The 25,189-nt window shown below is 44.0% G+C and overlaps 1 protein-coding gene across 2 annotated transcripts in view; it reads right to left on the reverse strand.

The window, feature by feature from the left end:
• afap1 (actin filament associated protein 1) overlaps positions 1 to 25,189 on the reverse strand; it is a 276,822-nt gene that overhangs the window by 124,112 nt on the left and 127,521 nt on the right. For both annotated transcript variants that reach the window (XM_067991293.1, XM_067991286.1), the window contains exon 3: positions 10,422 to 10,519. In XM_067991293.1, the coding sequence (XP_067847394.1) occupies positions 10,422 to 10,519 (98 nt within the window). The remainder of the gene's footprint in view (positions 1 to 10,421; positions 10,520 to 25,189) is intronic.

Below are 25,189 nucleotides of genomic sequence, written 5' to 3' on the forward strand. Positions count from 1 at the left end.
AGGAAACTCTCTACTCACATGGTTAAATTTAATGCTCAGAATAATATATGTCCCATTTGTGTCTGTAAGTTATTTAGTCAGTGAAACATAAAACATCTGAATTTGTTAAAAAAAAATCAGATGGCAGATTATTTGAAGAAAGAGACTTTTTGTAAACTGTCTTGCAATTAAAACAGGTCAGTCAAGCAAATGCATGGAATATGCTCCCATTTCTCCAAGCTTTATCCAGAATATAGCAAGAGAGGAAATGAGACACAAATGCCGCTTGTCTGACTCAGACCCCATTGGTGTACTGAGGAATAATGGTGGTCAGCCCATACAGCTGGGCGGCAGAGCACACACTGCCAATATCAACACAGATGGATTCCATTTCAATCTCTACAGGGTGTTCTATTCAAAACATTATCAGACTGCTTGCTATGCAAAGACCCTCCTGAATTCTGAACTTGCATAACAACTTTATTATTTCTAAAGCCATTGACTTTGTTATAGTATAAAGATATTAAAAAAATTACAATGCTAAGATCACAGCAAACATATTGTAAAAGAAAGAAAGCATTCCCCTTGTGCTCATACCTCCACTCCCCACTATGTGAGATATGTGAGTCACAAACATATAATATTGGGTAGCAGCAGGTATATATATTTACTCAGTATGGTCTCAGATCTAATCAACTAGTATTTTTTCCCCTTTTGTTTTACCTCCAATTTACTTCGTTCCTTTCTTGAAGGCACTGTCTCATGCTGTTCCATAATGCTAGCGACCCTTTAACTGATACTAGCAGTCTTTCTTGTTTGAGCCTAGACAGTGAGAGGTATAAATTGGTATGCATTGCACCCGTTTTTCAGGTGCAAAACGTGCAGTAGGAGGGCCCGTGCCCAATCTCTTTCTCTCTCTCTCTCTGTCTTTTGTTCTGGCCGTTTGTATATTCAGTGGTCCTGTATGTAACATCTCTCTGTCTGAACACTTTGATTGCCTTGAAAACAGGGAGTTGGAAAGATTATCTGTAATCACCAGGTATTGTTCTCTGACTATAAATGCTGTAACCTTCAGGGAATCCCACACTTCACCTGACGAAGGAGAAAGCCTCCGAAAGCTTGTGATTTTCAAATAGAACTGTTGGACTATAACCTGGTGTTGTAAGATTCCTTACATTTGTCAACCCCAGTCCATCACCGGCATCTCCACATCACAACCAATGTGCAGCAGCAATCAACAAAGCCAATAGAACAATGAACTACATAGCCAAAACAGTAGAGTAAGTCAGAGGTGTTAATGATCAAACTTTACAGTGCTCTGTCAGACCATACTTTGAATACTGTGTCCAGTTCTAGTCACTAAGAAAAAGAGAAAGACATTCAAGCGCTGGAGACAGAGCACAAATGGGCCACAAGGTTGCTTCCCAATGTCAGGGGTCTGAATTATGAGGAATGACTGGAGAGACTGGGCTTGGAAAGGAGGCAACTGAAAGGTGATCTTGTAGAGGTATAGAAGCTTGTGAAGGACATTAGAAAAAGTTAACGGAATATTACTTTGAATTAAACAGTGGGAGTAGAATTAGGAATCATAGATTCACACCACAGAAGGGTACTTTTTCTCCACAGAAAGTGTGATCAATATGTGGAATAAACTTCCAGATAAAGTAGTGGAGGCAAAAACTGTGGAATCATTTAGGAAATAATTGGATACTACAATGGGGTGATGTCAGGATCACGCTGGATGGATGAATCAAGATGGGCTAAATGGCCTTCCTCATCTATAATTATCTTGTGATGTTGTGAACATCCAGCAGAAAAACTGCATAATGACCACAATTAGGAACCTAAGATAATTTTTCCTTTCCCTAGCCCAGGGTGCTGAGGCCAATTACCACCACTGATGACTGTGGTCACCTAACTCAGCACAAACTGGGGATTGATCTTGGAATCCTCATAGTCTTTATAGCTCCACAATGGGCAGTGCACTCATTAACTGAGCCATCTCCTCCATTGCCCAGTTTGGTGAGATTGCCCTCGCTTGTTTTCACTCACCAATCCATTCATAGCCAGAGCATATCTAGGAATGGTTTCTCTTCCCACATCTGCACCATCACCTTAGGAGCCCCAAGGATTCTCTCTTGGCCCTATCCTTTTCGTCATCTACACTTTTCTCCTTGGCGACACCATCCGCAGATATGGAGCATGATTTTAAATGGGAAAAATGGGTGGGTTCGTGGCGGGGGACAGTAAAAAAATTTTTTTAAATCTAAAACCCGCCCACTTCCGATTTTCATGGAGGCGGGACGAGGGGCAGTCGACCAACCCACTCTCAGGAGGCGGGTCAGTCATTAAAAGCTTTTAAGGAGGCTGCGGGTCTCATGAGAGGAGGCGAGAAGGCCCGAAACTGCCGGGAAGTGCCTTTACAGCACAGTTTGTGAGCCAGGAAGAGCAGGAGTGCTTCCTCCAGGCCCAACAAGCCTACTTGCAGCGACCCTGCAAACGCGATCGACTGTCCCCCTCCCCCCCACGATCTCTGACCTCCCCCTCACAATCTCCGACGCTCCCCCACCACGGTCTCTGACCCCCCCCTGACGACTGACCCCCCCCCCCGAAGACCCCGATGTCTGACCCCACCCCCCAAGTGACCCCCAAACCCCAAATGACCCCCAATGAATGACATTCCCCAGTGACCCCTGACCCCCAATGACCCTGACCCCCCGATGACTGAGCCCCTCCCCCGATCTAACACTTACCTCTTCACATACTCTTCTCCCGTCCGACTGAGGCGAGCCTGTCAATCAGGCTGGCCTGTCGGGCAGTAAACGTACAAAAAAAATATAAAAGATGTCATTACATCAAAATTGTAAGGAAGTCCGGGAAATCCGAGTTTTCCATCAGGAATTCCCCCCCCCCCACCCCCGATAAAATTATGCCCATGGAGTCAGCTTCCACTTATATGCATATGGCATCCATCTCTACCTTTCCACCACATGTGCGCTGATATCACCCAGCGCTACCTCTGCTTGCCCATAACTCTGACCTCATGACCTACATTGGCTACCAGTCCACCAATGCCTTAAATTTAAAATTATCATCCTTGTATTCCTCCATGGTCTTTCCCCCCTCTATCTCTGAAATATCCTCCACCATTACAACCCCCCAAAACTCTCTGAACCCTGGCCTCTCAGGCATTTCCCACTCCCTTTACCCCACCACTGGTGGCCATGCCTTTTGCTGCCTATGCCCCACCCTCTGAAATTACCTTCCTAAACCCCAATGCCTCTCCACTTCACTCTCTTCCTTTAAGACCCCACTTTAAACCTATCTGTTTGACCAGGCTTTCGGACAGCCGTCCTAATATCTTCTTTGACTCTGTGTCCATTTTTTCTTTGTGCCTCTGTGAAGCCATGTGGAACGTTTTAATACATTAAAGGCACAATATAAATGTACACTGTTGTTTTGTTGTAGTAGTAGTAACAGTAGTATAACTGAAGCCAAAGAGAAGGTCATTTTGGCTTTAATTATAGTGTAGATGCTATAAACTTCATACAACAGGAATGCGTATCAGGAATTCAAGCATGAGTTTCAGCATATCCTGCATGAGTTTCTATCAATTAAAATTAATGGACGGAATACCATGCAGGGTACGCAGACCTCCATGACGATATTGTGACCAAGATATGACACATATCCTGAACGACTTCTTTGTGTTACTGTTCACGGAGACAACCAAATGCTACCTTCCCAATGCAAAAAATGGAATTTCCAGGGATTGACTAGGAAATATAAAGAATATTAGAAATTACAAATAAGTAGTGGAGAGGCTGACAACACGAAAAGAGACCAAGACATAGCTCAGACAGACTGTACATGAGGGGTCTTAGAAGGTGGCTAATGAAATCAGTCACGTCCCAATGGACATTTTTAGGGAAATAGTTGGAAACAACAATCTTACTCAAGACTACTTACTCCCATCTCTACAACATTGCCCGCCTTTGTTCTCTAACTCAATCCCTCTGCTGCTGAAACTCTCACCAAGCTTATATCACCTCTTAGATTCAATTTCTGTCACGTTCTTATCATTTTTCAGGATTTTTGACTATTTGGCCACAATAGGAGTTTGGTGTAACTTAGATTAAAATACTACTATTAATTTAAATTTAGCTCAAAGGTGATTAAATTCACAGAACAGCTATGTGCTGGAGATGTGGATTAGAATTCATACACAACTTCTATCCAGATTGCTTGAGGCAATAGAGGTTTATTAAAAACATCCCAGTAAACATTCACACGAGATGTTGGAATGGCTCTATTCATTTGTGCTCAGCAGGAGTTAGTTGCTAGGAGCACACACTTACAATTGTCAACCCCAGTCCATCACCGGCATCTCCACATCATGACTTACAAGGACAGTATTGGGTTTGAGTGGCAGCTCAACTGACCAATCCCAGGACAAGGATAGCCAGGAGAGGGTCAGAGGTCAAGCCTTCTCCAGATAAGGAATAAAGGAACAAAGAAGCCTGTGAATTTATAATTGACCTCATTTCACTCAAGTTCCAATTTCTGAAGATTAGAGAAGCATGTGTGGGATTATGCATCCAGTTCATACAACAAGAATTTTCACTGTTACAGTTTGGGTCAGTTAGGACAAGACATTGGGCAATAAAGGTAAACATCTGATCATAAGGGACGTCGCATCTGCTTACACAGGAAACCCAAGTGAACATAAGAACATAAGAAATAGGAGCAGGAGTAGGCCATATGGCCCCTCGAGCCTACTCCGCCATTCAGTAGGGCCATGTATGATCTTTAACCTCATCTCCACTTTCCCGCCCGATCCCCATATCCCTTGATTCCCCTAGAGTCCAAAAATAGTCAATATCTAATGCAGACCTGAAATCTGTAACAATTGGCGACAGTAACCTGGAATACTGGTTTGTACTAGTGACCTAAAATATTTAAAATTTAAAAGCGAACGGAATAGAAACAATGATACTTGAAGATGTTTTCAAATCAGGCAGAACTTGACTTAGCTCGATTGGCTACAGAAGAAAAGGTGAAAGAGAAAGATTTTCAGCTGAAAGAGTGAGAGTTTCAACTAGAGTTGGAGCGACATAGACTGGAAGAAGAGCAATGAATATGGGAAGAAGGGCAAGAACAATAGAAAGGAAAGAGGAAACAAGGTGAGGCCGAGGAGAAGGAGCAATTGTGCCAGCATGATTGCTCCTGCGCCCCCCAATGTGCCCAAATTTCTAGGCCATAATATGTTGTTTCTTAAAATAAAAATTGGGGGTTGGCCAGATGGGCTGCATTAGTCTTTTTCATTCCTGTACACTCCTACATTCCTGTATGCCTATCACCCAGTTCAGGAGAAACAAATGCAGCATTCAGATGCATTTTTTTTTGTTTACAATCCTAAACAAAGCATGAGCCCCATCTGGCATAACATGTAACTTCACCAACAAACTGTGGCACTGCGTGATCTTTTTTTGGACTCCCTCCTCATTTGGGGTGGACACTTGAATTGCTCAAATTTGTAACTGCCCAAACTAAAAGTCTGAACAGAACAAAGAGTGGGATTTCCTTCTTTGAATTTTAATTCTATTATGGACACCACTTCCTTGATGTATTTTTTTTCTTGAAAGGGTCAGGTGCTGGCAAACATATTTTTACAAGTCTTTTTGGGTGAACATATGTACACCCAGAATTTGACTGAAGAAAAAATTGACAATGAGTAAAATTAAGAGGAAGCCACATTGTCTTCAGTTAATATAGTAAAACCCTGAAACTGCAAGATTCCATTCCCAGCACAGGGTCTCAGCGGACAGGAATGCAGGTCAGAGGACTGGACATGCTGACCCCAGGGCCCGATTCCCTGATGTATTCCTGTTCAGGAGGACTCACTGGGAACAGAAACTCTGAGGATAATTTTCACTTTTGGCGCGGGCAGTTAGTTCACTAGTGGTAGCGGAATGACCGTCCGTTATAGAAACCGCCCGACTTTCCTTTCCATTGACTGTATAACGGGCGACCAATCCGTAACTGTCAGCTTTCCACCCCCGCTAAAAGTTAAAATTATCCCCAATGTATCCAATGGAAAATTAGGCAAACTGTGCCCATGGGTTTATTTGCAATGTGATCAAAGGGTTAGGGTGGAAAATGGATCTCATTATTGATATTAAGTTAATAAAGAATTTTATAATTTTGAGCTGGTAAGTGATCACAAAAATGCAGAATTCCTAGGACCACTCTTTGCAAAAGGAATGTAAATGTTAGGTGAGTAAAAGTCTCCTATGAAATATCTTTAAAATCTAGCAGCTCTATTTTCTTGTGAGTGAAAGACACGGGATTACTGCTGGCAGTTAGAAGTTAGTTTACCAGCGGTGTTTTACATTGTTGGTAATAGGTTCCATTTTGTAGAGTTTGTCTGGGTCCGTTTTTGGGTTCAGACGAGTTGCTGCGCAGGCCTAGAGGTCCGAGGCTGGCCTGAAATTGGGTCTTGGATCTCATTAATATTCTAGACACAAGCTGCCGGAGCCTGTTGCACTTCCACAGGCAGCATGCACATTGAAGGTTACAAATGTCGAACCGCTTGCCTCGCCGATACTGGCCTAAAAGTAAGTCCTGGGAGGGGATCGGTTTTGATTGCAACAAGTGTAGAGTTGGAGGAGCACGCCTGCTCCTCCGGATGGTTTTTTAAAAAATGTAAATTTACTTTTTGTTGGTGGCCACAGCGGACGCTGAAGAATCCTGAGCCAGCAGACCGGACAACTGCTCCACTAATTCAGTAACAAATTTTCCAGCGGGGTCCTTCAACAGGCGTTAGGCCCGTTGGAAATGTTAATTAGGGGCCTAACTCCTGTTTTAGGTGGCTGCCTGGTACAACAAATACTAAGTACTTTGAATCTCTCCTACCCATCTCAGTAGCAGTCATGTGATAAAAGTCAAACATCGCTTTGGAGAAAGTCAAAAACTGGGAGTGGTGTAACTCCTGCAACCCAACTCCCATTGTCCTAATTGGCCACACCTACAGTAAATTTTACTATCAGTGTGGATAGCATCCGGAAAATATTTTAATCTAGAACACAAGACTGCTGGCAGATGAAACTATTGCAAAATTCTTGTGGTAAATGTACTACTCAATGAATAATCCAAACCCAAGTGTTTTCAATTTATTGAGTTAGTAATGTAGAGTTTACTGCTGTACCAATCACAGACAGAGCAAGAAAATCAAAAGCAAAATACTGCAGATGCTGAAACGTTAACTCTATTTTGTTCTCCACAGATGCTGCCTCACTTGCTGAGCTTTTCCAGACAGAGCAAGCACTAGAAAAAGTAATCAACATGAGGAAAAAGATCAGATTTTAATTGCACACAAGATTAGAGAACCTATGCTTCGCATTCCTAATAACTGGTGTTTAGAAATTTAAGATGCAATTAATACAATAATATCACAGTTCATAGATTTCACTTTATGAGTACAATGCAACGATGAGCTCCATAAAATCAGAGATGACAAGACGAGCTTTTGTAATTGAATTGGCCATGTGCTGCTCACTCGTTCTATAATCACTCTTCTTCCAGGAAAATAAAATGTATGGTTCAAAGCATGATGTGTAAATCAGAGGCTTCCAATTTTGTGGGAAGGCATTTTTTGTGAACTAGTTTATATTTTAAATGAGATTGATAAGCAGTTTTAGGTAGAGATTTGAATTTATATAGCTGATGAAGATCTAACAGGAATTTACTTGTGACAATGAAGTTCCAGACATTATCAGATTTTGTTAATTTCCTTGGAATTGCATTATTATTTCCTAAAAATAGTTTCCTCCCATTTTAAAGTGCTGATATGCACGTGTATGATAGATAATGCAATAAATCCTCAAAAGTCATAATCATTCTCTTCATTTCAGCAACATAGCACAGGGAGCTACTAAGGCATGTCTAATGATTGTAAGGAACAGTATTCTGTGCATCACATACTAATAATGGCCCAGACTTCGCTGGGAAAATAACAGCGTGTTTAATGCGCATGCTGTTACTAGTGTGTAAATAAACCAGCAATTTGTGGCGAAGAAGAGATACCCTGTGAATTGTGAATCGACACAAATTGCTGGACGATTTGCACCACTCCGCCGTCAGCCTCAGAAAAATTGGAGCTCGCCATCAACCTCCCCGAGTTTCAAGAAATTGCTGTATTTGTGCTGTTAAAACAAATTAAACTCACTGCAGAAAGTTAGGCCTGGTACTTAATGACCCTTTTAATTACGAGATTTATTTTCCTGCAATGCCACTCAACCTTTCCAGCCCAGAAAGGCAACAATTGAAACTGTGGAGTCTCATTCCTAAATTGTTCTTAAGAGGTTAAAAAAAAATTCTTACTTTTCCTTTCCGTCTCTTTTTCTTATTGGTATTGTATTGGTGAATAGTATTAGTGCCTTATCGACAGAGTCAAACATCCATCCAGCCTTCCTGTTACCTGAAGGATGGAGTCAAATGACTTCTCCACACTGTCCATGTGTTCAATCACATATTCAAACCATTTTGGAATGCAGTAAGATTAAGCACACCAGCTAGAGAAGCCAAACAGGACAACCAACACAATGGATCCATGTTCTGCACTTGCTGCTCCCCCAACATACCATACCAATTCCTCACTATTGTACTGTTCAATATCCAGTGCTTTCTCCTGTCTCTCCACGTAAATAAACCTGAAGATGTTAGTGTTACAATTCTGGCCATCTCTAACACTTTTTACTCATGCTCACTGCAAAAGGTAGCTTCCATAAAGAGACCCCACCAAGTCGGAATGGAAACTTAACCATATGTGTAGAATGAATGGGATGCACGGTGCCTCAGGGCTAACAAACTACCCTTTTACCACTATGTTATATAGCTCACCATATACTCCTGATCTCGCTGATTGGAGGAAAAAAAAGCACTCTGGCAAACAACAATATTTTTTAAATCTGCACATTTATTAAAAGAAACCTACCTCTTTGACCAAGCTTCTGGTCACCTGTCCTACTATCTCCTTACGTGGCTCGGTGTCAAATTTTGTCCGATAACGCTACTGTGAAACAACTTGGGACGTTTTACTACATTTCTCCGCCCCTGCCTCAGCTCATCTGCTGCTGAAACCCTCATCCAAACTATGCTGCCTGTATATTAACTCACACCAAGTCCCGTTCACCCATCATCCCTGTGCTCACTGACCTACATTGGTCCAGCAACGCCTCGATTTTAAAATTCTCATCCTTGTTTTCAAAGCCCTCCGTGGTCTCGCCCCTCCCTATCTCTGCAACTTCCTCCAGCTCTACAACCCTCTGAGATCTCTGTGCTTCTCTAATTCTGGCCTCTCCTGCATCCCCGATTTTCTTCACTCAACCGTTGGCAGCCATGCCTTCAGCTTTCTAGGCCCTAAGCTCTGGAAATCCCCCACTAAACCTTTCTGCCTCTCTACCTCACTCCTCCTTTAAGACACTCCATAAGCCTACATCAGTGACCGTCATCTGTCCTGATACTTCATGTGGCTAGGTGTCAAATTTTGATTGATATCACTCCTGTGAAGTGCCTTGGGACATTTTACAACTTTAAAGGTGCTATATAAATGCAAGTTAATGTTGTTGTTGTAGGACAACAGCTTCCCCCCTCCCCCCATTTCAATAGCAAACTCGAGACACAATTCACATATTGCTTTTATCTCAGTTCTCTCACCCAACACAAAGACAATAGAATCGCCTTTCAAAAAGCAGTTTACAGAAATTAGTTAGGATGTGCCGATTTTGGCCCAGCTAAAATTTAATGTAAAAGGATATAAGTGGTAATTTTCTGCATTCACTCTCTTCGCATGGAGCTTTGCCCATTGGAAGTGCATAATGGAAATTAGAGCATATGCCATGCACAATTTTCCTACCATTTAAATTAATAGTCAAAAAACTGTACACAGCATGCAGCCTTATTTCCAATATAGTGGATGAAAGCCCTTACTGTGAGCACAATGTTGGAAAATTACCTCCATAATGTTAAAGTGTTATAATTTGAAACAGGACTGAAGTCCCTTTCTGTCACAGTGAGTACATGGGCATGTGCAATTGGTGATGCTGGGTAGTCAAATGCATTATGCTTCTCTGGTTCTGGCTTCACCTCTTGCTTCCAGCACCATCATCTATTAAATCTTTGTTTGCCAGCTGAAAGCTAAAAAAAGGATGGACAGGCCAGGGAGAGTGGCATTTTCCTTGACCTGGGAGCAGTCTAAGTTAACATGCAGTAAAAATGCAAAGCTGTATGTGTTATAATAAGGGATCAATAATCGCTCCTTTATGGTTAGGATTTGTCCTTTGGATAAGGTAGAACAGATACCTGCTGGATGAACTACCTCTTTCTTCAAAATATATTAACATTTTTAGCTGTGGTCGTGGTAGGAATGAGGGAGCACTCACCTGCCATGGATGAGGGATCTCGGGGAGAGGGATCTGAGGTGGAGCAGGTATACTGCAAGGTACATCGTGCTTCTGTGTAGAGTTTTTCATATGGCAATCTGGAGTGAAACAAGCAAATTAGCAGGAGAGAATACAACTTCTATTCAGACAAATTTAAATTCATTAAATAAATGTACACCCAATGAGAATATTAAACAATATCAAAATAATCATAAGCTGTACTTCAGCAACAAGAGCCGTGCGCAAGAGTGGTGACATGCTACATTGGTGTAACAATGAGCTGTACCTGCCCTGTAATGCCTGAAAGGTGACTATCTACTGGGGGCACCTCCTGAAGATCCTGTGCAAAATGGCTAAGTTTATACTTTGGAAAAAATTCCAGTGAGACAGTATCACTTATAAAGATGACAGAATGGTTAAATGCAGTCTCTCCATAAAACCACTAGGTCCACAAGAATATTTAGATATTGTAGTCTGGGGTAGCACCAACAGATTTGGACTGACTACTTAAAGTATTAAAGTGCTAATAGATCTGCAGACAAACAAATGGACAGAGGCATACAGACAGAGAGCAATGAGGCAAAAGACAGTTCAGCAGGGTAAAAGGCAGTTGTATGAAATTATATTATGTACACAGCATAACTAGGTTAGAAAAATACAAGGGCTCCAATCAGCATTAACAAATTTACAGCTTTTAGAATACAGTGCAATCTATTGATATGAATCAGACACGCTCCTCAATTGGAATTCAAACCACTTGACCAATGAGAAGATATTGGGGTGGAGATTGCTTTTGGCCTGTTTTCAGGCCTGAAATGTGCACCACACACCATTGGGCTTCAGGTCTCATTAACATTATTTGGGTGAGCTGCCCGCGACTGTCGCGCCTCCACAGGCAGCTCGCCCATTTTAAAAAGATGAATGTCGGACTGCTTGTCTCACCGGCTCCAAAGGAAAGATCTGTGATTTTTTTTTTAAAAACTACCTTTTGTTGTTTGGGCCGCAACGGCCTCTGAAGGATCCTGAGCAGTGCCTCCTCCGCTCATCGCATTCCAATTTCAGCAAGGGAGCTTCAAACAGGCATTCGGACACTCATTTACATCTGTAAAGGGCCTAGCTCCTGTTTTTTAGGCGACCGCCAGGGACGCCTGAAAAATAGCTTCCCCCAATATCAGGTCAAATGTCTTTCAATCATCCTTTGGGTGCAGGGCATTGGTCCCCGAAATTGGTCCTCGTTGCGCCAGTTTTATGTTTATAAACCGAGCAAAACGAAGTCCAATTTCTACCCATTATCTGGAAGAAGTGTTTCTTTTAATCAGCATTGATCAATGACCAAACATATATGTTTCTATGTGATTCATTTTGAGAATTATGTTATCTCATACAGAAAAACAGAAAAGTGAAAAATATTTCAAGGAACTGATAACATGAGACACGATAACTGATGATAACTGATAACAGGAATTCCTGCATAGTCTGCTGTATTACGTTCAAGTCCAAATATTTGAAATGCATGATAGGAAAGACTAAACTACCTAAAATACCAGCGTGCACGGTACCCTCACTTCTGGTACTGCATGGGGCTTCACTGTGCGAGGTCTTCTGGAATTGCACTTCAGCCTCTGGCAGCTCAGAGTAGTTCAATATTTTTCTATTGTTCATTACCTTAGCCTGCTCATTTCTCATTATAGAATTCTTAGTAAATGGTTGTATTAGGCCATTTAGCTTACCTGATTAGAGAACCATTAGGTATCAATGGCTTAAGCAACACATAAATTGTGCAGGAAGTGGAAGAACATGAAAATATTCCAGCCTATCAGGCATCTACCAATTCAAAGCCTGTCCATACACTCTGTAAGGTAATGAGAGCAGTGTACTGAAAGTTCTATGGGTCCACAAGACCATAAATTCACTTCAAAAGCCTGGAGGTTACTAATACGGTCATACAGAGTCACTTCATAGCTGTGACAGAACAGAACAACCCAACTGGAAGGAGAGTATATTAACTACCTGATCTTAAGAGAGAAACAAATGCATCTGTGATAACAATAAAAATAGGATCATCTTCTGAGTAATTCAGGCCAAGTTTAAGTCAAACTAATCCAAAAAGGAGCCACCAAATTAAGACCACCTTATAGAACATCAAAGAGGGTGCATTAATAGTGTAGACTAGTCTTTGATCCGAGGCAGATTACTGTCCTGCTGGGATTTTTAATAAACCTCACTATAGTTGCCAGGATTCATATGATTTGAAAAATGAAATAGTTCTAAGAAAGTCTGACATTTAAACTCACCTAATAGATTTATTCTCTCAACTGCTTGATGTAAAGTCAAGGGATATTTAAAAAAATTGTTTGATGTAAGAACTGGTACTGTGCCAATGCTGCCTCCTTAACAACATTCCCATTTAAAACAACATTTAGAGCTTGAAGTACTTTGAAAAGCAGAGCAATTATCAGTCTTACGTCAGCAAACAGTGCCATTTGATGTCTGGGAAACAGGAATTCCTGCATAGTCTGCTGTATTATGTTCAGGTTCAAATATATTATTCCTCAGAAAGTTTGAGAGAATATGTGATAATGATGAAAGAAACTATGCAAACCTGGAGCAATGCTAATAATGTCAAGACAACAAAGATACTGGTATCACCTGAAACCAATTTGAGAACCCAATTCCAGAACTGTATTAAGAGAGAAAGGTGTGCCGAAGTAAGCTTCAAATGCGTATACCATGGTATCATATCATAGTAGCATAAGAGGAGCCCATTCGGCCCATCGGCCTGTGCTGGTTCTATGGAAGAGCTATCCAATTAGTCCCATTCCCCTGCTCTTTCCCCATAGCCCTGTAAATGTTTTCCCTTCAAGTATTTATCTAATTCCCTTTTGGAAGTTACTAATGAATCTGCTTCCACCACCCTTTCAGGCAATGCATTCCAGATCATTACAAATTGCTGTGTAAAAATTGTTTCCTCATGTCGCCTCTGGCTCTTTCGCCGATTGCCTTAAATCTGTGTCTTCTGGTTACCAACCCTTCTGCGACTGGAAACAGTTTCTCCTTATTTACTCTCTCAAAACCATTCATGATCTTAAACACCTCTATCAAATCTCCCCTTAACCTTCTCTGTTCTAAGGAGAACAACCCCAGCTTCTCCAATCTCTCCATGTGACTGAAGTCCCTCATTCCTGGTATCATTCTAGTAAATCCCTTCTGTACCCTCTCTAAGGCCTTGGCATCCTTCCTAAAGTGTGGTACCCAGAATTGAACACAATACTCCAACTGAGGCCTAACCAGTGTTTTGTAAAGGTTTAGCACAATTTCCTTGCTTTTGTACTCTTTGCCTCTATTAATAAAGCCCAGGATCCCATATCCTTTTTTAACAGCCTTCTAAACTTGTCCTGCCACCTTCAGATTTGTGTATGTGTACCCCCATGTTCCTGCACCCCCTTTAAAATTGTACCATTTATTTAGTTTATATTGCCTCTCCTCATTCTTCCTACATTCTTTTTGTCCTTAATTGGTCCCACCCTTCCTTTGACAACCCCTTTACCATTTATATGTTTATAAAAGATTTTTAGGTTCCGTTTTATGTTAGCCACTAATCTATTCTCATACTCTCTTATTGCCCCTCTTATTCCCTTTTCTGGATCTCCTCCGTACTTTCTTTATTAAGCATGGCTCTTTACTGTATTATGAACCTTACATTCATCATAAGCATCCTTTTTCTGTTTCATTTTAATCTCTATATCTTTAGTCATCCAGGGAGCTCTAGCTTTGGATGCCCTTCCTTTCTTCCTTGTTGGAATGTGTCTACTCTGTACTTGAACCAACTCCTCCTTGAAGGCCTCCCATTGTTCAATTATTTTTGATTCCAAACCACCTGGGCAAGATCCCTTTTTAAATCACTGAAATTTGCCCTCCTTAGGTATTTTCACATTTGATTGTTCCTGTCCTTTTCCATAACTATTCTAAACCTAATGATATTATGATCACTGTTCCCCAAATGCTCCCCCACTGAAACATGCCCCACCTGCCCCACTTCATTCCTCAGAATTAGATCCAGCATTGTTTCCTTCCTGGTTGGGCTGGAAACACACTGTTCCAGAAAATTCTCTTGAATACATTTCAGGAATTCCTCCCCCTCTTTGCCCTTTACACTGTTACTGTCTGAATCTATATTGGGATAATTGAAGTCCCCCATTATCACTACTCTATAGTTCTTGCATCTTTCAGTAATTTGCCTGCAAATTTGCTCCTCTATCTCCTTCCCACTATTTGGTGGCCTATTGTATACACACAGTAGTGTAGTAGCTCCTCTATTGTTCCTTAATTCTAACCAAATAGATCCTGTCTTTGATCCCTCAACTACATCATCCCTTTCCCCAGCACTATAATAGTTTCTTTGATCAATACTGCTACCACCTCCCCCCCCCCTCTTTTCTTTCCTTCCCTATCTTCCATGAATACCTTGAAGCCAGGAATATTAAGTACCCAATCCTCCCCTTCCTTGAGCTAGGTCTCTGTTATTGCCACTAATCATAGTCCCATTTGGCAACTTGAGCCTGCAACTCACCAAACTTATTTACCACGCTACGTGCATTTACACACATGCACTCCAATCTCATCTTAGACTGCCTCACATTTGCCCCCTATCTGGTCCCTCCTATTTCTAAACTATTCTTTAATCTAGTGTTACTTGTCCCTTCCAGTCCTCTGTGCACCTTGTTTCTCCTCGCTAATGTTTCCTCCTGGTGCCTACCCCCTGCCAAATTAGTTTAAACCCTTCCCCACAACCTCGCTGCGAGGACATTGGTTCCAGCTCTGTTGACGTGCAACCTGTCCATCTTGAACAGATCCCTCCAGCCCCAGAACTGGTCCCAATGCCCCAGGAATCTGAAGCCCTCCCTCCTGCACCATTGCTCCTGCCACACATTAATCTGACTTATCCTACTACTCCTATACTCACTAACACGTGGCACTGGGAGTAATCCAGAGATTACTACCTTTGAGGTCCTGCTTTTTAACTTCCTCCCTAGCTCCTGAAACTCTTACTGCAGGACCTTGAGCCTTTTCCTTCCTGTGTCATTGGTTCCCACATGGACCATGACTTCTGACTGTGCCTGTTCCCCCTCAAAGTGTTCGGCACCCTCTCAGTGATGTCCTTTTATCCCAGTACCTGGGAGGGAGCACACCATGCGGGACTCACATCAGCAGTTGCAGAAACGCCTGTCTATCCCCCTGACTATCGAATTCCCTATAACAATTGCATTTCTTTTGACCCCCTGTGCAGCTGAGTCTCCCATGGTGCCATGGATTTGTTCCTGACTGGACTCCTCCGAGGTGTCAACACCCTCACTAGTTTACCCGATGGGACTTCTGCACTGCCTGCCTGTTCCTCCTAGCCTGTCTGGTAGTCACCCACTCCCTATATCTGCGGGGTGACCACCTCCTGAAACATGCTACCATGGAACTCTCAGCTTCCCGTATGTACTGCATTGACGTCAGCCGCCCCTCAAGCTCAGAAACTCTGAGCTCGAGCTCAAGCAGTTGGCGGCACTTCCTGCACATGTGGTTTTCCAGGACACACAAAATATTCTGGAGTTCCCACATAGCACAAGATGTGCATGCGACGCGCCCCAGCTGTCCTGCCATGTTAGCTACAGTTATTTAAACTGTTTGTTTAGCTTTAAGGCAATTTACCGTTCATCTAACAATAACGCTAAACCACTAACCACTAAAAAATACTAATTAACCACTGAAGACGCTAACCATAAGAACAATAACCACTAAAAACACTGACCAATGAACTAAATATTTACTGACCTATCCTCGGCGCTCCTCCTTGTCTTGCAATGTCACTTTTTTGACTTTTTCTTGATTTTTTGATTCCTCGAGTGACTCCCTTTATGCTCTGCTCAGTCTTACTCTGTAGCTCTTTGGTTTAAATCACTTATAGGAACATAGGAAGATAAGAACAGGAATAGGCCATTTAGCCCCTCGAGCCTGTTCCGCCATTCAATGAGATCATTGCTACAAAGATGGGAGGGAAAGTAGAGAGTGAGGAGGACATAAAAAACCTACAAGGGGATATAGACAGGCTGGGTGAGTGGGCGGAGATTTGGCAGATGCAATACAATATTGGAAAATGTGAGGTTATGCACTTTGGCAGGAAAAATCAGAGAGCAAGTTATTATCTTAATGGCGAGAAACTGGAAAGTACTGCAGTTCAAAGGGATCTGGGGGTCCTAGTGCAAGAAAATCAAAAAGTTAGTATGCAGGTGCAGCAGGTGATCAAGAAGGCCAACAGAATGTTGGCTTTTATTGCTAGGGGGATAGAATATAAATACAGGGAGGTATTGCTGCAGTTATATAAGGTATTGGTGAGACCGCACCTGGAATACTGCATACAGTTTTGGTGTCCATACTTAAGAAAAGACATACTTGCTCTCGAGGCAGTACAAAGAAGGTTCACTCGGTTAATCCCGGGGATGAGGGGGTGGACATATGAGGAGAGGTTCAGTGGATTGGGACTCTACTCATTGGAGTTCAGAAGAATGAGAGGCGATCTTATTGAAACATATAAGATTGTGAAGGGGCTTGATCGGGTGGATGCGGTAAGGATGTTCCCAAGGATGGGTGAAACTAGAACTAGGGGGCATAATCTTAGAATAAGGGGCTGCTCTTTCAAAACTGAGATGAGGAGAAACTTCTTCACTCAGAGGGTAGTAGGTCTGTGGAATTTGCTGCCCCAGGAAGCTGTGGAAGCTACATCATTAAATAAATTTAAAACAGAAATAGACAGTTTCCTAGAAGTAAAGGGAATTAGGGGTTACGGGGAGCGGGCAGGAAATTGGACATGAATTTAAATTTGAGGTTAGGATCAGATCAGCCATGATCTTATTGAATGGCGCAGCAGGCTCGAGGGGCCGATTGGCCTACTCCTGCTCCTATTTCTTATGTTCTTATCTGTGACCTAACTCCACATACCCACCTTAGCCCAATATCCCTTACTACCTTCGGTTTACAAAAATCTATCAATCTCACATTTAAAATTAACAACTAAGCTAGCATCAACTGCCGTTTGCGGAAGAGAGTTCCAAACTTCTACCAACCTTTGCGTGTAGAAGTGTTTCCTAACTTCACTCCTGAAAGTCCTGGCTCTAATTTTTAGTCTATGTCCCCTACTCCTAGACACCCCAACCAGCGGAAATAGTTTCTCTCTATCTACCCTATCAGTTCTCTTTAATATCTTGAAAACTTCGATCAAATCACCCCTCAATCTTCCAAATTCCAGGGATTACAACCCTAGTTTGTGTAATCTATCCTCATAGCTGGTCTCCAAGGTTTAAGTTATCATTTTAGTAAATCTACGCTTCACTCCCTCCAAGGCGAATATATCCTTCCTAAGGTGCGGTGCCCAGAACTGAACAAAGTACTCCAGGTGTGGGCTAACAAGGGCTTTTATAGTTGTAACATAACTTCTACCCCCTTGTATTCTAGTCCTCTAGATATAAAGGCCAGCATTCCATTAGCCTTTTTGATTATTTTCTGTACCTCTCCATGACATTTTAATGATCTATGTACATGGACCCCTAAGTCTCTTTGTACCTCCTCTGATTTGAGCTTTTCACCATATAGAAAGTACTCTGATCTATCCGTTTTAGATCCAAAGTCCATTAAAATCCATTTGCCACAGTTTTGCCTATTCACTTAATCTATTAATATAGCTCTATAATTTTATGCTTTCATCTACACTACTTACAATGCTGCCTATCTTTGTTTCATCGGCAAACTTGGATATGTGGCTCTCTATCCCGTCATCTAAGTTGTTAATAAATACAGAGAATAGTTGAGGCCCCAACACAGATCCCTGTGGGACACCACTAGTCACATCCTGCCAATTTGAGTACCTGCCCATTATTCCTACTCTCTGTCTCCTGCCGCTCAGCCAATTTCCTAACCAGGTCAATAATTTGCCCTCAATTCCATGAGCTTCAGCTTTAGCTAACAGTTTCATATGAGGGACTTTATCGAATGCCTTCTGAAAGTCCATATAAACAACTTCAATAGATATTCCCCTGTCCCTACTTTAGTCACCTCTTCAAAAAATTCGATTCGGTTCATCAAGCATGACCTACCCTTTACAATTCCAAGCTGGCTCTCTCTGATCAGCTGAAAATTTTCAAGGTATTCAGTCACTATATCCTTAATTATAGACTCTGGTAATTTCCCGACAACAGATGTTAGGCTAGCTGGTCTATTATTCCATGGTTTCCCTCTCTCATCTTTATTAAATAGCGGAACGACATGTGCAATTTTTCAATCTAAAGGAACGGTTCCTGAATCGAGAGAACCTTGGAAGATTATAATTAGGGCATCTGCAATGTACTCACCTACTTCCTTTAAAACCCTGGGATGACAACCATCTGGTCCTGGGTATCTGTCACTCTTTAGTGCCATTATTTTCTTCATTACTGTTAATTTGCTTATGTTAATTATTGGGAGTCCCCATCATCTGATTCAAAATTAATTTCCTTGGGGTGTCCGGCATGCTATCCTCTTCCTCTACTGTAAATACTGACGAGGCAGAGGAAGAGGAGGAAGAGACGAGGAGGCTACAAGGTAGACAAGCCCTGCCTGCCGGGGCTCTGCGTGATCAGATTACTCATGAGTGATACCAGTAACTTCAACAACACCTCCCCATTCACCAACAATCCCACACTCCTTACCTTTCCTCTCTCACATGACCATCAAATCATCCACCTTATGATTACACAATGGTTCCTCCATCAGCTCATCACAGAAAAAAGCCACCACCAAATGCAAATTCAAATCCACATTTTAAATTAATACATGAGTCAATTCACGCTAGCTTTCTTTAGTGCCTGTTGTTCGTGTGCCTTTACCTATCCTAGTGCTCCTAGGAGGTGCATCGCCAGCAGCTGGAGCATGGGTGGTGGAAGGCTGCATGCCTTCAATGGAGGAGCATGAAGATGGTCTTAGAGGACGACCTCGAGCAGCTCCACACTAATATTTTAAAAGCGACCAGGAATCGGCGTCTAAATGACACTTAATACTTTTCATTGCTATGGTGATTGATAGGAAGAGAGCCCAGCATCAGACTGCACCTTCTCGGCCTGGCTGGCTGACAGGCAACAGCAAGGGCACTGGCAGAGTGACAGGGGTGGGAGCAGGAATGCTGTCATCCTGAGAAAGGACAGCGGGTTCGTATTCCATGGCGCTACTGCCACTCTCCCGGTGCAGCACCTCAGCAATCCTGGTAATCTGTTAGAGAACAGATTTCTGGACTGCTGTGATGCCCTGGAAGCCCCTTTCAACAGTGGTACCCAGAGCCACGATAGCAGCAGTCTGAGCTCCCAAGACAGCAGTTTGAGCTCCCAAAGCAGCAGTCAGACCTTGGATGGCAGATGTTTGTGCTACAATGGAAGCTGTGACATCGGTCATCAGACACTGCATCAAGGTGGATTCCACAGGTGTGCTGATGGAGGTGACCACTCGTTCCATTTGTGAAAGGATGGGCTTTAAGCTCTGCGCAAAGCCCTGTGCCAAGTTGGAACTGGACTCCACCATGCTCCTTGAGATTCTGCGCAGGCTTTCTGGCAGGCTATCCAGTGCACCAAGTATTTGGTTGTGTACGTCCATCAGCTTTCTTCTGTAGCCTGGCCCATCGAAGTCATCATCTGACTCCTCGGCAGCAGAACTAGTGTGTGACCTCGCCCTCTGGCGAGCTGGCACCTGCGGTACCATATCTGCCCGCCCTGGCTTCTGCGTACTTTTTTTTTTATTTGTTCATGGGATATAGGCATTGCTGGCAAGGCCAGCATTTATTGCCCATCCCTAATTGCTCTTGAGAAAGTGGTGGTGAGTTCCAGGATTTTGACCCTGCGACGATGAAGGAACGGCGATATATTTCCAATTCGGGATGGCGTGTGACTTGGAGGGGAACGTGCAGGTGGTGTTGTTCCCATGTGTCTGCTGCCCTTGTCCTTCTAGGTGGTAGAGGTCACGGGTTTGGGAGTTGCTGTCGAAGAAGCCTTGGCAAGTTGCTGCAGTGCATCCTGTAGATGGTACACATTACAGCCACAGTGCACTGGTGGTGAAGGGAGTGAATGTTTAGGGTGGTAGATGGGTGCCAATCAAGTGGGCTGCTTTGTCCTGGATGGTGTCGAGCTTCTTGAGTGTTGTTGGAGCTGCACTCATCCAGGCAAGTGTATTCCATCACACTCCCGACTTGTGCCTTGTAGATGGTGGAAAGGCTTTGCGGAGTCAGGGGGTGAGTCACTCGCCACAGAATACCCAGCTTCTGACCTGCTCTTGTAGCCACAGTATTTATGTGGCTGGTCCAGTTAGGTTTCTGGTCAATGGTGACCCCCAGGATGTTGATGGTGGGGGATTCGGCGATGGTAATGCTGTTGAATGTCAAGGGGAGGTGGTTAGACTCTCTCTTATTGGAGATGGTCATTGCCTGGCACTTGTCTGGTGTGAATGTTGCTTGCCACTTATGAGCCCAAGCCTGGATGTTGTCCAGGTCTTGCTGCATGCGGGCACGGACTGCTTCATTATCTGAGGGGTTGCGAATGGAACTGAACACTGTGCAAACATCAGCGAACATCCCCATTTCTGACCTAATGATGGAGGGATGGTCATTGATGAAGCAGCTGAAGATGGTTGGGCCTAGGACACTGCCCTGAGGAACTCCTGCAGCAAAAATGAAGGAACTCAATTTTCAGTTCCTCTTTGGCCGAGCCACAACTGATAGTGGCCGGAATGTTCACAGCGCACACTCTGGCCCGGTCAGTCCAAATTCTCCCTCATCCAACAATCTTTTCGGAGTCACGTGCTGCAGATGGTGTAAGCACACACAGCTTACTTTCTCCTCCCCCTCACCACAACTCAACCCGTATCTCTTTGTCTTTTCAGATACCCAAGAACAGGAACCTGCCCAGTCAGAGGAGACGGAGGAAGAAGACAGTGATGATGAAGAGACACCGTCACTCGATTTTACACTCACAGCCACCAGCTCAGAGACTGACACTGTGCATACTTTCGAGGCTAGGACAGAGAAGGGTTCTGAATGTGCTGAGACACCGGGCTCAAGTGTGCAGGAGCCAGGGCTTGGGGAAATGATACCGCAGGTGCCAGCTCACCGGAGAGTGAGGTCACACAATAGTTCTGCTGCAGAGGAGTCAGGTGATGACGTCGATGGCCCAGGCTACAGAAGAAAGCTAATAGGCGTACACAACCAAATGACTGGTGCACTGGAAAGCCTGCCAGAAAGCCTGTGCACAATGTCACGGATCTTGGTGGAGTCCAGTTCCAACTTGGCAAAGGGCTTTGCACAAAGCTTGGAGCCCATCCCTTCCAGCATCGTACGAGTGATCACCTCCATCAGCACACCTGTGGAATCCACCATGATGCAGCATCTGATGACTGATGTCACAGCTTCCATTGCAACACAAACATCTGCCATCAAAAGTCTGACTGCTGCATTTGGGAGCTCAGACTACTGCCTTGGAAGTTCAGACTGCTGCTATCGTGGCTCTGGATACCATTGGTGAAAGGGGCTTCCAGGACATCACAGCAGTCCAGCAATCTGTTCTCCAGCAGATCACCAGGAACGCAGAGGTGCTGCCCCAGGAGAGTGGCAGTAGTGCCATGGAAGGCAAACCTGTTGTCCTCTCTCAGGATGACAGCATTCCTGCTTCCACCGCTGCCACTCCAGCAGTGCCCTTGCTGTTGCCTGTCAGCCATCCAAGCAAGTGTGCTGCAGCCCAGGTCAAGATTGTGCAGTCTGAAGCCGGGCCCTCTCGGCCCAGAGCTGCTCGAGGTTGTCCTCCAAGGCCATCTGCACTCTCCTCAATTGAAGGTCAGCAGCCTTCAACCACCCATGCTCCAGCTGCTGGGGATGCACCTCGTAGGAGCAGTAGGAAAGGAGCACACGAACAACAGGCACAAAGGTGAATACTATCAGTTTGTTTGAATCATTTCATGTGTAACTCTATAAACGTGGTTATGAATTTGTATTTGGTGTTGGTTTTCATTTCTGCGATGAGCTGAGGGAGGAAGCAATGTGTAATCATAAGGAGGTCAATTTGATGGTCATGTGAGAGAGGAAATGTAAGGCGTGTGGGACTGTTGGTGAATGGGGGGTGTTGTTGAGGATATTGGTATTGCTCATTCATCATCTGATAGTCAGGGCCTGTCCACCTTGCTGCCTCCCTGCTTCTTCCTCCTTCTCCTCCTCTTCCTCTGCCTCTTCCTCAGGTTCTCAGCGAACAGGTGGTGGCAAGGGCTGTCCTCTCATAATGGCAAGGTTGTGCAGCATGCAGCATACAGTGACAAATCTTGATACCCATTCAGCTGAGTACGGCAGGGCTCCTCCAGAGCGGTCCAGGCAACAGAAGCGTTGCTTGAGCACGCCTATGGTGTGCTATAGGATGATGCACGTGAAAGTATGGCTCTGGTTGTATGCCTGCTGTGAACCTGTGCGTGCGTTCCGGACCGGAGTCATGAGCCACTTCATGAGGGGATAACCCTTGTCGCCAGCCTTTAACTTGCATGCTGGTTGAAATATAGGTGACACGTTGGACTGCCGCAGAATGAAGGAATCATGACTGCTGCCGGGATAGTGGGCAGTGACCTGCATGATGCGCTGAGTGTGGTCGCACACCAGCTGCACATTGAGGGAGTGGAATCCCTTTCTATTCATGGATATGGCAGAGTTCAGCTGAGGAGCGTGCATGGCAATATGAGTGCAGTCAATGGCACCCTGCACCATGGGGAAGCCTACAATGTGAGCAAACCATCGTGCTCACTCATGCTGTTTGTCTCTATCAAGAGAGAACATGATGAATCTGTTTCGGAGTGTGTACAGAGCCTCAGTGACCTCCCTTATACAGGAGTGCACTGCAAACTGTGAGATGTTGCTTATATCTCCAGCAGCAGCGTGAAAGGAGCCAGAGCCGTAAAAATTAAGCGCCACTGTTACCTTGACAGCACAGGCAATGCTGTCCTTGCCCTGCTCTGGGTTGACAAATTTCAGTTATGACCTCTTCAGTGAACCGCAGCCGTCTGATGCATTGGTTGTCGCTGAGGTTGAGGTAAAAGAATTGGTCCCTGAAGACCCAACCTCGGATATGGCATCCTGCTGAGTGTCCTGCGTCTCCTCTCTATGCGATTTTAGAAACCCTTCACTCACTCACCTGACGAAGGAGGTAAGCTCCGAAAGCTTGTGATTTTCAAATAAAACTGTTGGACTATAACCTGGTGTTGTAAGATTCCTTACATTTGTCCTCCCTCTTCTGACAGCTTGTCCTGCTCTGCGTGGCCTCTCTGCATGCTCCCACTCATGTTCAATTCCCAGAGGAAGCCCTGACAGGCCACCCATGCCTGGAAGCAGCTTTGATCAGCATACTATTTTAAATGCCACTAATAGTACTTCAAGACCAGCCAGACCACTCTCTATAGAATATTGCAACTTTTTCCAAGAATAGGAAACTTCCAAAAACACATAAAATTGTACCAGCAGCCAGAATAACTAATCCAGCAACTAACCTGTAACTCCTGCCTGATCCCTTTAAATAGCGCTGGTGGGGAATCCTTCATGTCGTTTAAGTCCTGTTCAGCTGTGCGAGGTTAAGATAGTGTATTGGCTGGAGCGTGAAGTTCCAAAATGCCGCCGGCTGCTTCAAATCAGCGTTGTACACTGATTTATCTCACAATCTCGCTACTCTACATGCTGCCGGCATTCATTAGGTAACCACCTTTATCGGGACGACGTTTTCGCGCACTTCACATCGGAAGTGTGCGTGCGCATCTCAGACGTCATTTTCAGGGCTTAGGAACTCTTGTAGCGCTTACAAAACGGATGCTTCACGGCCTAATTTTGCCCCCATAGAATTGCACAATTGGGATCACTTCGGCCTTATACTTTGACATGGATTTAACTCCTATTTGAAACTTTAAAGTGGCAGGAAATGCAAAGCAGCATTTACACCATGGCCATGAACCCCTCTTTCCATAGACCAAGGTCCGACTCCCACCCAAACCCAATGGGAATGACGTGCAGCCACGTGGAAGGCGGGAGCCAGAAATGGGTCGGGAGGAGGCCGCCACCATGGAGCAGGCAGTCAGGTAAATGCACTGGGGAGGCGGGGGTGGTGTTGCAGTTGGTTAGGACAACAGGCGAGCACCTTGAGCAGGAAAGGCCCAGGGTTTCCTCATGGGGCACACCTGCTACTGGCCCACAGCGAAACAATAAAAATTACATTTACTCACCTTCTCAGCCCTCTTCTGGGTCTGTCCCCACATGGCGCCAGGTTTTCCTGGCGAGGTTCACATTGGGCGTGACAGAACATTAAAACGGCTGAATTACATCATCAAACGCCGACTTTTGTATCTCATCTTTTGCTGTCCAAAATATGCCTGTTAAAATGGCGCAGGGCAGATGTGTGGTATGAACTTGGGGAGTAGCACAGTGCCATGATATTAACCGCCCCCCACCACACACCCCGACCTCATCGGGGTTAAAATTGGGGCTTATGTTGCAAGATCTGCATATGAAACGGGGTATTGCAGCAGATGGGCAGAAATGTGTAGCTGAAATACAGTGAGCCTTTCCAGATTGAGAATGTTGGTTCTGGCAGGGTGCTGAGAGTGCAACTCTTGTTTGAAATTAAAAAATGCATTTTCCAAAAATTCTATATGTGAATTAGCAGATCTTTGGTCACAGAATTAGAACGTGTTTGATT

Source organism: Heptranchias perlo, chromosome 1 (genome assembly GCF_035084215.1).
Source record: "Heptranchias perlo isolate sHepPer1 chromosome 1, sHepPer1.hap1, whole genome shotgun sequence".
NCBI classification, from domain to species: domain Eukaryota; kingdom Metazoa; phylum Chordata; class Chondrichthyes; order Hexanchiformes; family Hexanchidae; genus Heptranchias; species Heptranchias perlo.